This window comes from Podarcis muralis, chromosome 16 (assembly GCF_964188315.1).
Source record: "Podarcis muralis chromosome 16, rPodMur119.hap1.1, whole genome shotgun sequence".
Classification (NCBI taxonomy): Eukaryota; Metazoa; Chordata; class Lepidosauria; order Squamata; family Lacertidae; genus Podarcis; species Podarcis muralis.
Window position 1 is genome coordinate 14,921,201 of NC_135670.1, and position 15,717 is coordinate 14,936,917.

At 50.3% G+C, this 15,717-nt stretch overlaps 1 protein-coding gene across 1 annotated transcript in view; it reads left to right on the plus strand.

Annotated features, from left to right (window-relative positions):
• The window catches only part of PYGM (glycogen phosphorylase, muscle associated), a 28,276-nt gene extending 14,564 nt beyond the window's left edge, over window positions 1–13,712 (plus strand). The window contains exons 8-19 of the mRNA XM_028710039.2: window positions 603–695; window positions 2,042–2,188; window positions 3,467–3,630; window positions 3,807–3,921; window positions 4,839–4,940; window positions 6,039–6,186; window positions 7,755–7,813; window positions 8,237–8,378; window positions 9,027–9,234; window positions 10,088–10,222; window positions 12,184–12,250; window positions 13,026–13,712. Coding sequence (XP_028565872.1) covers window positions 603–695; window positions 2,042–2,188; window positions 3,467–3,630; window positions 3,807–3,921; window positions 4,839–4,940; window positions 6,039–6,186; window positions 7,755–7,813; window positions 8,237–8,378; window positions 9,027–9,234; window positions 10,088–10,222; window positions 12,184–12,250; window positions 13,026–13,178 — 1,533 coding nt within the window. The 3' untranslated portion in view covers window positions 13,179–13,712. The remainder of the gene's footprint in view (window positions 1–602; window positions 696–2,041; window positions 2,189–3,466; window positions 3,631–3,806; window positions 3,922–4,838; window positions 4,941–6,038; window positions 6,187–7,754; window positions 7,814–8,236; window positions 8,379–9,026; window positions 9,235–10,087; window positions 10,223–12,183; window positions 12,251–13,025) is intronic.
• The last annotated feature ends 2,005 nt before the right edge of the window (window positions 13,713–15,717 follow it).

Genomic DNA, 15,717 nt, shown 5'->3' on the forward strand with positions numbered 1-15,717 from the left:
GCTCCCTCGCCTGCCTGTTTTCACTCAGCAGTGTGCAGAGGCCAGAGGGAGAGCCAGGTTCATCTGGAAATGGGGGGCTCCTGGCAGTTACACTTCCTCCCTCCGGTGGGGACTCTGCAGTGGGGTGGGAGCAGGGCTGGATTAACCATTAAAAGGTAAAGGAACCCCTGACCATTAGGTCCAGTTGTGGCTGACTCTGGGGTTGCGGTGCTCATCTCGCTTTATTGGCCGAGGGAGCTGGCGTACAGCTTCCAGGTCATGTGGCCAGCATGACTAAGCCGCTTCTGGCGAACCAGAGCAGCACACGGAAACGCCGTCTACCTTCCCGCCAGAGCGATATCTATTTATCTACTTGCACTTTGATGTGTAGCAGGGACTGAGCAACGGGAGCTCACCCTGTCATAGGGATTCGAACCGCCAACCTTCCAATCGGCAAGTCCTAGGCTCTGTGGTTTAACCCACAGCACCACCCACGTCCCTTGGATTAACCATTAAGGCAACATAATCATGTGCTTAGGGCACCAAGGGAAGGGAGCCACAGGGCGGCCTTGATTTCTCCAGTCTGACCTCTCTACCTGATTCTCTTTCCTTGCCTCCTCCAGGTTGCTATTCAGCTCAACGACACCCACCCCTCTCTGGCCATCCCAGAACTCATGAGGGTTTTAGTGGACATTGAGAAACTGGACTGGGACAAGGTGAGGAGCTGCTGGACTGTAAGCAATGGCCGGTGCCAGAGCAGGGTGGACGGATGCAGAAATCCTTCCCCACGGAGCTTATTCATGTAAATAATGTCTATCCTGCCTTTTCATGAGGAGGCAGCTTATGACTATTTAAAACGACAATGAAGTCACAATCATAAAATGCATTTATATGACCCGAGCGCTAAATGAAACAAGACCCAACAGCCAAAGGAAACTCTGACAGCAGGAAGAGGAATGTTATGTTAATGTTGTTGTTTATTTATATGCTGCCTGTCAGGCCAAAACCCTCCCAGATACACACAAATACGGATACACACAAAAATGCAATCATGCAAATACTACAAACGATGCAAATTCAAAACCTTTCAGCAGTATAAAAACCAAACACATCAGTGTTCCTGCTAAAAAGCCAAAGAACATTCCCTACAAAAAAAATAAAAAAATTCAGAGATGACAAGAATATTTAAGAAGCATCTTCATCTTGTGAGGGTCCCAGGCAGGGGTCAGGCAAGGCAGGGGAAAACTGGTGGCCCTGGGTGGCTCCAGCACCCTCTCGCTCCAGCACCCATTCTCTAAAGGAGCCCTGTGCTCGGCAAGTGAGCCTCACTGGCAGGCAGGCAGAGAGAGGGAGCCAGGCAGGTTTCCCATAGGAGGGACGCCTGGAGAATTGGCTCTTTCCACATAATCCCAGGACAGCTCCTGGGGGCTCCTTGCAGCTGCTCCGATGTGAGGGACAGGCTCTCTGGGGGTGCTCAAAGAGGGCCTCTGCTTACCCCTTCCAAAAACAAACCCTAGGATCCAACACAGACCCCTTCCCCTTGGTAGCTCTGGCTGAAATGAAACCCTGGGAAAGACTCAGGTCCCGCAGTCCTACCAGGTGGGCAGAGAAGTCACGAAATCAAAAGCCTGGTCAGGCCTGGACCAGCAGGGCAGAAATGGGTGTGGTGGGAGGGTGGCTTTACTTTGGGCTCCTTTCCCAACAGCTTTTCTAAAAAACATCGTTGGTAGTAGTGGTATTGAAGGGGTATATTGGCCTGTGCCCGTGTCCTCCTGTTCCAGGGGCATGTCAAGGAAACAGGAGGCAGTCCTGTTAGAAACAAGCTTTTAATTGGGTTTCCCTTTCACGGTTGTGCTCCTCCTCACCAGGGATACCCCAGGGGTTGCAGTGTGGGGTGGGGTTCTCTTATCTGCTTTCTCCATCACTGTTTTCCGGTCCCTTTTGAAGACCCTGCAGAGCCACCATCAATCAGTCAGGCAGCAGGATCCTCTTGAGCTGTTCCGGCTTGGCTCAAGGGCTGCTTCTGCTTCTCTCTCTCAGTCTCTCTCTCTGTCCCTTCTAGGCCTGGGATGTCACAGTGCGAACTTGTGCCTATACCAACCACACCGTGCTGCCAGAGGCTCTGGAGCGTTGGCCTGTCCACCTCTTAGAGGCCCTTCTGCCCCGCCACCTGGAGATCATCTATGAGATCAACCAGCGCTTCCTCGATGTGAGTTCAGTAGCCCCGGGTGGGAAAGAAGGGAGGCCACTGGGGGCGGGTAGAGGGGGGTGAGGAGTTGGGAGGAGCCTTGCCAGCACCCTCCCCAGGACTGGATGAACCATTAAGCAAAATAAGCATGTGCTTAGGGCATCGAGGAAAGAGGGCACCGCAGAAATTCCTTGTTGCCAGATTTTTAACATGAATGGTCACAAATTTGCTTGTCTGAGCATTCACTTTCTCCACTGAAGTATATTAAAAAATCACAACAGAACAACTATTGCAACAAAGAAGGCTGGATGATGCCTTATCTCTACAGTGGTACCTATATGCCTCAGGTTACATACGCTTCAGGTTACAGACTCCGCTAACCCAGAAATAGTATCTCGGGTTAAGAACTTTGCTTCAGGATGAGAACAGAAATTGTGCTCTGGCGGCGCAGCAGCAAAGGGAGGCCCCATTAGCTAAAGTGGTGCTTCAGGTTAAGAACAGTTTCAGGTTAAGAACGGACCCCCGGAACGAATTAAGTACTTAACCCGAGGTACCACTGTACTATGTATAGAAGCAGATGTGTGATGTAAGGTTTGTTTTTGAAGATCTGATCAAAGGTTTTGCAATTGGAAAAAATAATTATTTTCAAATATAACTAAAGTGCAGGCACACAAACGTTATTTTCCATCTTACTGTGGGTTCCATTTCATTTTGAAAAATAAAAAATATATTTTGCGCGTTATTATTGTTCATATTTTGAAATAGGTATATATGGGGGCACCAAAATCTTTAAGGTGCATGGGGCCTCTAAAGGTCTTAATCTGGCCCTGGCCCTTCATCTACCTCTGGGGAAGGAGCTCGAGGGCTGAGTAAGGAAGGCACCCCTCAGGACACTTCCAGTCAGTACCTGAAATGTTGGGCAACAGAAAACTGGGGGGCCCTGAATGAACACACTCCTCTCCCCACTCTTTTTGCTAAATCATCTCTCTCTCCACTGGCATTTTAAAAGCAAAGTGGTCAAGGGGGGTTTGGTTCCACTTCCTCGAATTCAGTGTTTCCAAAACTTGGGTCTCCAGCTGTTGTTGGACTACAACTCCCATCATCCCTAGCTAGCAGGACGAGTGGTCAGGGATGATGGGAGTTGTAGTCCAACAACAGCTGGAGACCCAAGTTTGGGAAACCCTGCTCTAATTCAAACCCTAGTTTTGGGCTTGGAGCAGAGATGGAGGGGAGGGGATGGGCCCTATAAATGGGAATGGGTGTTAATGTCTTCTTTGGGGCGCCCTTCTTTCCCCGCAGAAAGTCTATGCCAAGTTCCCCGGGGACCTCGACCGCATGCGCCGCATGTCTATGGTGGAGGAAGGCAGCGTCAAGCGCATCAACATGGCCCACCTCTGCATCGTGGGCTCCCATGCTGTCAATGGCGTGGCTCGCATCCACTCCGATATCCTGAAGGCCACCGTGTAGGTACTCTGCCCCACGACAGGCAGGCTTCACCCCCCCTTTCCTTTCCTGCCCTCTTCTGGTCCCGTGACACATTGTTGGGTGGCTGTTATGAACACATGAAACTGCCAGAGTGTTGGTCCATCAAATTCCACAAGTGCCTCTAACTGCAGTTCTCCTTTTACTCCTCTTCCAGGTTTAAAGACTTCTATGAGTTTGAGCCTCACAAATTCCAGAACAAAACCAACGGCATCACCCCCCGTCGCTGGCTGGTCTTGTGCAACCCAGGGCTGGCTGAAATCATTGCCGAGGTGAAGATGAGCAGGATGAGGCCCTCTCTGCTGGCTTTGCTGTTTTCCCCATTTGGCCAAATGCAAAGTCTTGGAGGTTTCACTCAAAGAATTTTGGGCCGGTCGGCTTCCACATTTGATTCACTTACCAAAATATGGACGTTTAGTCTCTTCAATGGCATTTTAATGCAACATTCTCAATTACAGTTGGATTAAGGCTGTGTGTGTGAAGGTGGCAGTATTGATTTTTTGAAATCTGTTGGATATAAAATGCCATTGTATTTCTTAACTACCCCTCCACTTGGCATTATAGAATCAAATTAATTTTTGCATCCATACCTTTGAGTTTGTACGTTAGTTTTCTTCTGGCTTAAGGGACCCCTCCTCACGTGGAAGCCCAAACTGCAGATCAGATGGCTAAACTGGGCCTGCCATTAATTGCTGTGTTCGGAGTGTGTGTGTGTGTGTGTGTGTGTGGAATTTAACCCTTTCTCTCTCTGCCTCCCCAAAGACTGCTATTTGCATTTTAAGGGAAGCTTCCTCTCAGTTTGCAGGTTTCCATAACAAAACACATGCCCACCAGTGGCACTCCTGAAATTAACTGTCACATCCCATTTGGTCCTGAGATGAGCTGGGTGTGGCTCTTACATGGCACATCAGAAAGACCCTCTGCATGTGGCTTGGTGGTGCTCTCGATTATTATTTCACACCTTCCCTGATCAAAGCATTGAAAACCAAGAATAGGTTTGGCCTTGTGTGAAGCCTCGGGACACTCGTAAATCTTACTGTTCGGACAGGAAGGGTGAGGGAAAGCGGACAGCACAGAGGGGAGAGGAGGGGGTGCCTCTCCTGGTTGCTGTTGCAGAGGGAGCACGCCCCACACTCCACACTTCCTGGGGGGCTTGTGGTGAGTTTTCTCTTCCCATTTCCTCCTCCAGCGCATTGGAGAAGACTACATCTCCGACTTGGATCAGCTGAAGAAACTCCTGAACTTTGTGGAAGATGAAGGCTTCATCCGGGACGTGGCAAAAGTCAAGCAGGTGAGGAATAAGGGGTCCATGGGCCAGGGCTGGGCTGGTGGTAGTAGTTTGAAAAACAGTCGGGACCTGGGAGCTGAAAAACCAGAAATTCAAGGCACACACAAGAGCTCAGGTAGACTGTGTTGCCCAAGGGAGGCTCAACTGCCAAGGAAGGAAGTCCTTTTATCCTCCTTCCTGCCCAGGATGAACCAATGGGCAGCTGGGGTGGGGGGAGCCGCTCTGGAGATTCCTTCCCTGGGAAGAAGCTGCAGTTATGCAACCCACCACAAGGGGCTGTGGTCAGCAGTACCCTGACACTCTGTGAGCGCATGTGTAAACTGTAACAAGCCTCTCGTGCTATGCTGGTGCCCAGAAGATCCCCCTCCTGCCTTTTGGCGGACTGCCTCCTTTCCCAAGGGAGAGGTTGGGTTCTTTGTTCTTTTCAGATCCTTCACTGGAATTCAGTGGGAATCATGCTGATTGCTCAGAGGTGAGAGTAGGGTTGCCACCCATCCTGTATAATATAGGATTGCCCTGTATTTCAATGTAAAATGCTGTGTCCTGTATTGATTCAATACAGGACGTAGTTCGTCACGTATTTCTGTTTTGCTGATTCACATTCTCTCTCTCTTTTCTATTGCGAGAGAATGGCGGCTGTTTTGGTTGCGTGATTTCGCACTGCACTGCCTCCACCCCCCAAAAGTACTTTTTTCACACACACTGCCCGCAAATGTACATTTGGAGGCAGTGCACAGAATCGTGGGCCTGGGAAAAAAGTGATCATGTCAACCCAAATGGCCTCTGTGCTCTTTTGATTAAAAAAAATGGGATGTCCCGGTCCAGGATACTTGGGGGCTATGCAGTCCCCCCCCCCGTCCTGTTCTGTATTTGGTGCCCCCCTATAATGTGCCCCCCTCTTTGGCAGAAGAGAGTCACTAGATAGGGGTTGGGGGGATGTAATACAGTTTGAGAATCTGGAATCAAAAGTCTTGCTCTAGTAAGCAGCAGTATCCCTTTTATTAGTTGGGCCCTGTGGGGTTTCTCTTGCGTCCACAGTTGTGTTTTGGGGGGAGGTGCTCTGGGAAAGCTCACACCCCTCTGCCTTCCCCCCCACATCAGGAGAACAAGCTGAAGTTTTCTGCCTACCTGGAGAAGGAGTACAAAGTGAAGATCAACCCCAACTCGCTCTTCGATATCCAGGTGAAGAGGATTCACGAGTACAAGAGGCAGCTGCTCAACTGCCTCCACATCATCACTCTCTACAACCGTGAGTAGGGGGCTCTGCCTATTCTGACCCCCTTGGTGTCCCCTTCCCCTGGGGGAAGTGGGGACACCCACCCACAAACTCCTAATTTCCACATTTGGGGACTGGTTGGGATTAGGGTTGGGAACTGGCGGCTCCATGTTGATTCCAGCCACTAGGGAGGGGGCTGAGTTGAGTGGTCACCAGCCCCCTCCTCTCCTGGAAGGGCTGAGAAGGGGGGGGGGTGCTGTAGAGAGAAGGAGAGTCAGGAGCAGTGCTATTTTTCTAGAAAAAGAGGTGCCAGAACTCACCCTGAATGCCTCCCTCGTTCTCTTATACAGTGGTGCCTCGCAAGACGAAATTAATTCGTTCTGCGAGTTTTTTCGTCTTGCGAATTTTTCGTCTTGCGAAGCACGGTTTCAAAAGAAGTTTTGGAAAAGCTTCAAAAATCACCAAAGTCTTCAAAAACCTCAAAAAAGGCTACCACACCGCGTGCAACTGCACCTCTTCAAGCAATGCACCCTGGGTATTAACAGTTTTAAGAAAAAGGAAACAAACTTGCAAGACGTTTTCGTCTTGCAAAGCAAGCCCATAGGGAAATTCGTCTTGCGAAGCAACTCAAAAAACCAAAAACCCTTTCGTCTTGTGAGTTTTTCGTCTTGCAAGGCATTCGTCTTGCGAGGTACCACTGTACAGCTGTACCTTGGTTGTCGAACTTGATCCGTTCTGGGAGTCCGTTCGACTCCAGGAACTGTTCAAAAACCAAGGCGTGGTTTCTGATTGGCTGCAGGAGATTCCTGCACTCAATCGGAAGCTGCGGAAGCTGCGTCAGATGTTCGGCTTCCCAAAAACATTTGCAAACTGGAACACTCACTTCCAGGTTTGCGTCATTCGGGAGCCAAAACGTCTGAGTACCAAGGCGTTCGAGAACCAAGGTACGACTGTAATGGCAATGGCTGGCTGTGGACAAACGCTGGCTCCCTCGGCCTGAAAAGCGAGATGAGCGCCACAAGCCCATAGTCACCTTTGACTGGACTTAACCGTCCAGGAGTCCTTTCCCTTATTTTAATAATGTGCAGTGTTTTATTGTTTTAAACAAGGCGGAAAGAATCAGCTGGAGCGGGGGCTGATGAGGGCTTGCCCAAGGCATTTTGATGCCTGCACAATTTCATGTGCAGAAGTCGGCTCAGCATTGTCTGGGAAGCACAAATGAACACATACACACTGATACTGTCCTCCAGCACAGGCTACAGCCAGTGGGTTCAGGCGAACTGGCTAGGAAGGCTTCCACCAGCGCTTTGGTGCCTGTGAAGTTAATTAATGCTGTCGTGTTAATTAATGGGGGTTGTGGGAAAGCTGGTTTCCCCTCTCCCCCATTCTGTGGCCTGAGGTCTCTCCTTCCCCAAAGCTGGGATGGGGCAGCGCCAGAGAAAACCTCCTTTACCTCTTTTCTGCTGCCAAGCATTAGAGGGAAAGTTTGGGCAACCTGGTGTGGGGGCATTGCAGGGGTGGGGGCATTGCAGCTCCCTGAATCTGGAGCAGGAGGTCCCAGAGTGTTGCTGGTTTTTTCCACCTTTTTCTCCTCCCTGCAGGGATCAAGAGGGAGCCAAACAAGCCATTTGTGCCACGGACGATCATGATTGGAGGCAAAGTGAGAGCCGTGAGCGGTGCAGGGTGGGGGGTGACAAGTTCTGGGGGGTTGTTGTATGGGTGAGGGTGGCAAGTCTGGAGAGGGGTGGGGCAGATAGGAAGGAAAGGGGTGGTTGGCGCCTTGTATGCCCCCTTCCTGCAACTCCTGCAGCCAAGCTGGTGCCAAATGTCTTGCTCTGCTTTCCTTTGGACCACATCAGCGAGACCAAGAGGGGGGCCTTGTCGTCTGGGCAGCCCAGGACCTCCATACACCCTGCCCAGGCTTGCGTCCCAGGGAGGTCACTTTGGCATAGATAAGGCATTGGTTTGACTTCACCCCCGAAGGCGCACTCCATTGTCTCTCGAGACAGACGGATGGCAACAAGAAGTTTTGGCCCATTTCTCCCACCTGTTACGGTCATCTTAAATCTTCCCTTCCCCATAGGCTGCCCCCGGCTACCACATGGCCAAGATGATCATCAAACTCATCACGTCCATTGGGGACATTGTCAATCACGACCCCGTCATCGGAGATCGGCTCAAGGTCATCTTCTTAGAGAACTACCGTGTCTCGCTGGCTGAAAAAGGTAACTCAGGGGCCAGGGTGGGCTTGCGGGATTCTGTCAGCTGACCAGCTTCACCCCACCTGGGCTCATCTGGGGGCTGGGATGTCATTATCCTTCAAAATTTGCGATGAAGGCTTCTGCCTGAAATGCGCACCAAGACGCATCGCAATGCATATTTTAGAATGCGTTTAGAAATGCATTCATCAAGATTAAAAAAAAATTCAATATGTTTTGTGATAATATATTTTAGTACAATTTTTTTATTTCGTAAAATTTGTACGCTGCTTGATGGGTTTTTTTAAAACAAAGAAACCTCAAAGTGGTTTCAGATGAAAAAGATTGAAATTATCAATAAGAAAAATTAAAAACAAGTCTTAAAAGCTTTCAGAAAGTTAAAGTAACGAAACAGATTAAAATCTGCATTGACTTTCTAAAAAATCATGTGGATTGAAAACAACCACCACACACACAGACGAAATTTGCAGATGGATATGCAAACGCGACGGGATGGAATTCTTATAAATGAGCCCGTCTGTGATTGACATAGGGTGGAAAGGAGGAAGATTAGAGTATATTTCATCTCCCCATCTCTTGGGTGGGCTCCTCCTGTCGCTTTGTGTGACAACCTCTGGGCTTCCCACTGAACCCCGCTTCCTGCGTCCCCTGCAGTGGTCCCTGCCTCCGACCTCTCGGAACAGATCTCCACAGCTGGCACAGAGGCCTCTGGCACCGGGAACATGAAGTTCATGCTGAACGGGGCGCTGACGATTGGCACCATGGATGGTGCCAATGTGGAGATGGCCGAGGAGGCTGGCGAGGAGAACTTCTTCATTTTCGGCATGCGGGTGGAGGACGTCGATGAGCTGGACAGGAAGGGGTGAGTGTGCCAGTCGGGGTTGCTCATTCTGGGCCCCATCGACCTTCCTTGGCTCCTGGGCTTATTCTGCCCGGCCTTCTGGTCTTTGCTGCGATTTCGAAATGCTCAAAGTGGCCGTACCTTGAAGGCAAGGAGGCAAAGGCCAGCCCTGTTGTTGGAGATTTAAATGCCTATATAGTTTCAGACCCATCTTAGTCCAGCTCCCCTCTTTCTCACAGCAACCCACTAGTTTCTGAGCGCAATTCAAAGTGTTGGTGCTGACCTTTAAAGCCCTAAACGGCCTCAGTCCAGTATACCTGAAGAAGCGTCTCCACCCCCATCATTCAGCCCAGACACTGAGATCCAGCGCCAAGGGCCTTCTGGCAGTTCCCTCATTGTGAGAAGTGAGGTTACAGGGAACCAGGCAGAGGGCCCTCTCGGTAGTGGCACCCGCCCTGTGGAATGCCCTCCCTTCAGATGTGAAGGAAATAAGCAGCTATCTTATCTGTAAAAGACATCTGAAGGCAGCGCTGTTTAGGGAAGTTTTTAATATATAATGCTGTATTGTTTTTAACACTCGATTGGGAGCCGCCCAGAGTGGCTGGGGAAACTCAGCCAGATGGGCGGGGTACAAATAAATAAATAAGTTGTTGTTCCTGGGAAGGTTATGTGGGAGTTGAGCGCAGTAGGCCTCTCCCGATGTTGTTCATGAGTGAACGGTCTTCAGGGGTAGACTGCCACTGGTGTGCTAGAGGTGCCACAGCCATCACTGAAATCATTATCCTAAGAACATGTGGAAGGCCTGGGAGGGTATGGATACTTACACACGCTCCAAGTTAAATTCTGCCCTTTCTCCTCGCCCCCTCCCCTGCAGCTACTGTGCCAAGGACTACTATGACCACATCCCTGAGCTGAAGCAAGTTATTGACCAGCTGAGCAGCGGCTTCTTTTCTCCCAAGCAGCCAGACCTCTTTAAGGACATTGTCAACATGCTCATGTATCACGACAGGTGAGACGGCTGGGCGTTGGGGTGGGGGAGTGCTGCTGCCTTGCTTGCCAGAACCCTCTGGAGGCCTCAGCGCTGCCAAATTCTTCCTTTCCATCTCTTTTTTGCGGTGCCTCTGCTGCTCAAGGTGCGTCTCGCCCTGTCTGTCCTGCAAACAAATGAAACGAACCTGGCCTGGGCCCTGGTCACAAGGCATCCTTTCCCACCTTTTGAGAGAGGGGAGCTTCAGGACCAAACACACCTGATGCTCACTCAGGGGTGGGCAAGATCTCAATCTCCCCCGCCCCTTCATGGGCCAGATTCAACAGGTGTGGACTTGTAAATTTGGAAGGGACCACGAGGGTCATTGAGTCCGACCCGCTGCAGTACAGGAATATTTTTGCCCAACCTGGGACTCGAACCCATTACCCTGAGATTAAGAGCCTCGTGCTCAACCAACTGAGCTATCCTGGGAGGACCACCCACCTGCCAATCACCTGATGTAGTAATGAGGTCAGACTTCAAAGCAGTGGTGGTGTGGGAGGGGTTGCCAGGAGTCCTGGATGCTCCTTTGAAGTCCGGCCAGCCAGCTGGCTTCCTGCAGGGACTGGCTGTGGGCTAAGAGTTGTGGGCTGTGTCTCTGCCTGCCCCACACCTGCCATTGCCTGTAACTTTGTGTGTGTGTGTGTGTGTGTGTGTGATAGCTAGAGGCTCTTCACTTCTGGGCTTAATGCTTAGAACCAAAGTCTGTGTTGGGTTGTGTTTTTTTGCCCATCTAGTCCAGCATCCTATTTTGCCCAGTAACCCAGCAGATGCCCCCCATCAGAACCCGAGTGCCACAGTCCCCTCTCCCCACTTGTGATGCCCAGCTGGCACCCAGGGGCCAGTGAATTTGTTTATTCCTCTTTTCGTTCAATTCCACTGTGCCTTTGGGGGAAAACCTTTCACCTTTCGTTTTAATTGCAGGCATGGGTTGTGGCACGTGGGATGGGGATGGGGATCCTTATTGGGACAAAGATTATCCTCCCCCCACCCAAAAAAGTGGCTATGAAACCTTTTTTTCTAAGCTCATGTTGGGTAGGGGTGGAGTTTTCTCCCTGGCATGGCTAGGAAGAGAGAAGCTTCCTCTCCCTCTATTTTCTGGTCTGAATAACAGTGCCCCCCCCAATGCACCTATAGTTAATTAAAGAAAAGTGAAAGTGAGACTCCCATCTCCCCATGGTCTTCCGTTAGGGCCACTATTTGCCCAGCAGGTGGCAGCCTAAAGTGGCACTGGCTGGCCGAGGGAGGTGGGAAAGAGCAATCCCCTCCAAATCCCATTCCTGAGCTGATGTTTCATCTCTCCCCGCACTGGCCCACCATAGGTGTGGAAACTGTTCATGGCTTACACTTTCCCAAATGTTGTGATAGCCTGTAGTTGTAACTCCTGGGATAGCTCAGTCTGTAGAGCCTTAGACTATTAATCTCAAGGTCGTGGGTTTGAGCCCCACCTTGGGCAAAAGAGTCCTGTGTTGCATCACAGATAGGCAACCCTTGTGAGCCCTTGCAATTCTACAATTCGATGATTCCACAGGCTTTGCTGGGATTTGCTGGGTGCGGATTGTCAGCTTGCAGGATGTACTTTGGATACTCCCCTGTGTGTGTGTGCGTGTGTGTGTGTGTGTGTGTGTGTGTGCAGAGGAGTTGTTTTGTGGCAGCTCCTGTTACCCTAGTGACTGGGGGGCAGTGACTGTGTGTGTGTGTGTGTGTGTGTGTGTGTGTGTGTGTGTGTGTGTACACTTGCGCTTAGAGGCCAAGAGGGCAGCAGGGACAGCACTGGAGGTATAAATGACTATTGGACTTTGAAAAGCTGCTACCACTGGATCAAGTCCATCAATTATGTCGGATTAATTAAATGAAAGAGTTTTAACCGGATTTTGAATAAATGCGCAACCCATCGCCACCCCTTTGAATTGCGTTGTAATGCTTCTCTCCCCTCCCTGTAGGTTCAAAGTCTTTGCCGATTACGAGTCCTACATCAAATGTCAAGATAAGGTCAATGCTCTTTATAAGGTGAGGCAGTGCCCCCCACATGCCCAATGGTAGTGGGATGGGGACGGTGTTGGTGAAAAAGGACCGTTGCCATGTGCATGTGTGTTTCATAGATCAGGTGTCAATGCCAGATGTGCTGAATGACAGGGAAGCCAAGCAGTCTCCAGCAGACCTCAACCCTTGCTCTCTGACTGTCACCCCAGCCTGCTGCTTAGTATCTCCCTTGCATAACTCCTAACTCCAGTCCTAAAACCCTAACCTAAAACACTGGCGTTGTCTTTCAAACTGACTCTTGGTGGAGGAAGGGAGTGCCATGCACTGGTTGGACACAAGAGGAATGGTGGAGGGAACCCCCAAGGGAAGAAGGCTCAGAGCCCAGGGAGTGGTGATGGGACAGCAAGGAGAGGTCAGAGGGAGAAGACTGCAAAGAGGCAACAGGGCTTAGTGAGCTGGGAGAGTCAGTGGCAGAAAGAAGTCCAGAATCAGAGGCAGAAGCTGAAGCAGATGAGTGGGAGGAGGGAGGCCAAAGCAGCAGAGATGATTAAATTCTAACACCTATTGCACCCAGGGCTTTAGGGTGTCTCGCACCCACAAACTCATAACAATAAGAATCCCAGCTTTAAAAGGAAATCCTCATAGCTGAACCTCTGGCCCCAGGAAGCCCCTAGAGCTGGTCCTCTCCAATGGTTTGGGAACAGGTTGAGCAGGGGTGTCCAGGTGCCCACACACTGAAATGTGTGTGGGGGAGGCTCCCTTCTTCCCTCTCATGATTCGCTGCTTTGATCTCCATCCGCAGAACACCAAGGAGTGGACCAAGAAGGTGATCAGGAACATTGCTTGTTCCGGAAAGTTCTCCAGCGACCGCACCATCGCCCAGTACGCCCGTGAAATCTGGGGTGTTGAGCCCAGCCGCCAAAAGATCCCCGCCCCTGACGAGCCTCGGGAGTAAAGGACCCCCCCTCTCATGTGCCATCAGCAACTTCAACGGGGCAGCTCAAAATCAATGGGTCCCCCACCCCCCTTTTTCATCTGGCTCCAAATGTACAACCACTTTTTCTTGCAGGGGGAAGGAGGTCAAAGGAGGAGATTGTTTTTCTGTCTAGGTTCCCCCTCTCCCCATTTTAGAATCTGCCCCATAGGAGCTGTGGGCAGGCAATTCGGCCCAGTCCCCCTTCTCCCCCCTTCCTGCCATGCTCTGCTATTTATTTTAAGGGGGGGTCCACACCTTGATTTTACAACCCATCTCTTTTTCTGAAGCCCTTCTTTTGTTCAAAGGGGTGTCTATGGCTTCCCCCCTTTTTAAGGGGGCTTCTCTGTCCCATTTTTATCCTCAAGGGATGTATTGCTGGGTAGGGAGGGAGGATTTTATCTCCTCACTTTTAAAGCAGCACTTGGCCTGTTTCATCAAAATGGGACAACAAGGCTCCTGGAGGGGAGAGGGCGCCATACCGGATGAAAATAATAATAAAGGTTTTAAAAACTACTGTCAGCCGCAGGAATGTATTTTTACAGGGGTGGTTGGATACTTGTACATTCCTGGAGCATCTTCCTCTGAGCAGGGTGTAATGTGGAGGGGGACGGATCCCCACTGTTAAATCTTTTATTATTTTAAGATGCAGAACCACCAGGGTCACTCTAAGCAAGGTGGGATTAGACCAGGGGTCAGCAAACTTTTTCAGCAGGGGGCCAGTCCATGGTCCCTCAGACCTTGGGGGGGGGGCTGGGCTATGTTTTGAAAAAAACGCACAAACAAATCCCTATGCCCCACAAATAACCCAGAGATGCATTTTAAATAAAAGGGCACATTTTACTCATGTAAAAACACGCTGATTCCCAGACTGCCCATGGGCCAAATTTAGAAGGCGATTGGGCCGGATCCAGCCCCTGGGCCTTAGATTGCCTACCCATGGATTAGACTCTGAAGATTCAGGGTTGATCTGAAAATGAGTGGGCGGTGGGATGGGGTGAGAGGGGAATTATTAAAGGAAGGCCTGAGGGTTCTGCAACTGGGTTCTGCAAATCTGTCCTGCAACTGGGAGAGGATGTATGTGTCCGTCCATTGGGGGTGGGGGCTGCTCAGTCTCCATAGTTGGAGGCAGTAAATGGTTCTTAGTTCCTGGAAACGGCAGGAGGGGAGAGTGCTGTGTTGTGCTCATTGGGGCAACTGGTTGGCCATTATGAAAATTATAGAATTTTAGAGTTGGAAGGGACCCTGAGGATCATCTAGTTCAATCCCCTGCGATGCAGGAATATGCAGCTGTCCCATACAGGAATCAAACCTGCAACCTTGGTGTTATCAGCACTACACTCTAACCAACAGACCAGGGGTTCATGTTCACCTGTTCATCCTCTCACATGATCTAGGGCTATTGCTTGCCCACAGTGCCCCTTCCGCTGTCTACATGAGACCTGAATAAAATAAACTAAAATAAAAATGGCAGCATAACTCCCTGGTTGCTGCTGACCTCAGCCACTCCCCGATTGTCAAGAAGACGCCTTTGACAGGGAAGTTTCTGTGGGGAACTGGGGAGTTAGAACGGATCAGCAAATTTGATCCGATTCGTTTTGGATCAAAACTGGGGAGACATAAAATGGGCAAAAGGAGGAAGTTTTGTGACATCAGCAGCGACGACAGCGGTGAATGGTTGCGCTGACCTTGTAGACATCTGAGCTTCGATAGAAAGATCACAGAGCAGATCTGCTGTTTGGTCCCACAGTTTACAATACCCCATATGCACCTGCCCAACTGAGATGAACACTTGGTTGGACACTAATCCGCAAAAGTTTCTGCCTCCATCTGCCTCCAAAGTTGTTCCAGTGCCAGAAGAGTCTCTGTTGTGGCTGCTGCTGCAGACACTCTGGGCCAGAGTCACATGAGAACATCTTCTTTGGCTCCAAGCTGTCCAGTTTGTAGATGTCATGTGCAGATGTTGGCGAGAAGGGGGTGCCCTGGCTCTCTCTGGAAAGGAAATGAAGAGAAGCCACTAGGGTTGTATTTCTCCTGGTCCAGCCTGGGAGCTTGAGCAAGGTCAAAAGGTGCCACACACACACACAGGTCAAACTGAGGAAGCTGCTATGTGTGAAGGAAAACAAACAACAAGCTACAGTTTGAGAAAGACACACACACACACACACACACACACACACACACACACACACACACACAGAGAGAGAGAGAGAGAGAGAGTGGGTGATCTATGAGCATCTTAGGGTGCTGGTTGGTGGGAAGATATTCTCCAGAAACCGGATGTGGGAGCACTGGACCTTCAGGTGCCTGTTGGAGTGTTCAGTCTACACATATATAAATAAATGCAAATATTACAAAACCGAAGGAAACTACCCCTGGACCTGCTCACTGTTCAGCCCAGGGTGAGTGCGAGAGCATAACAGCATTCTGTGTTGAGGTGACATTGGACAGTCAGAAAACTCTTTGCTGCGCAATCTGTGACGCATATTTCTGCACGTGCTGGAATCAACAAGTGATAAAA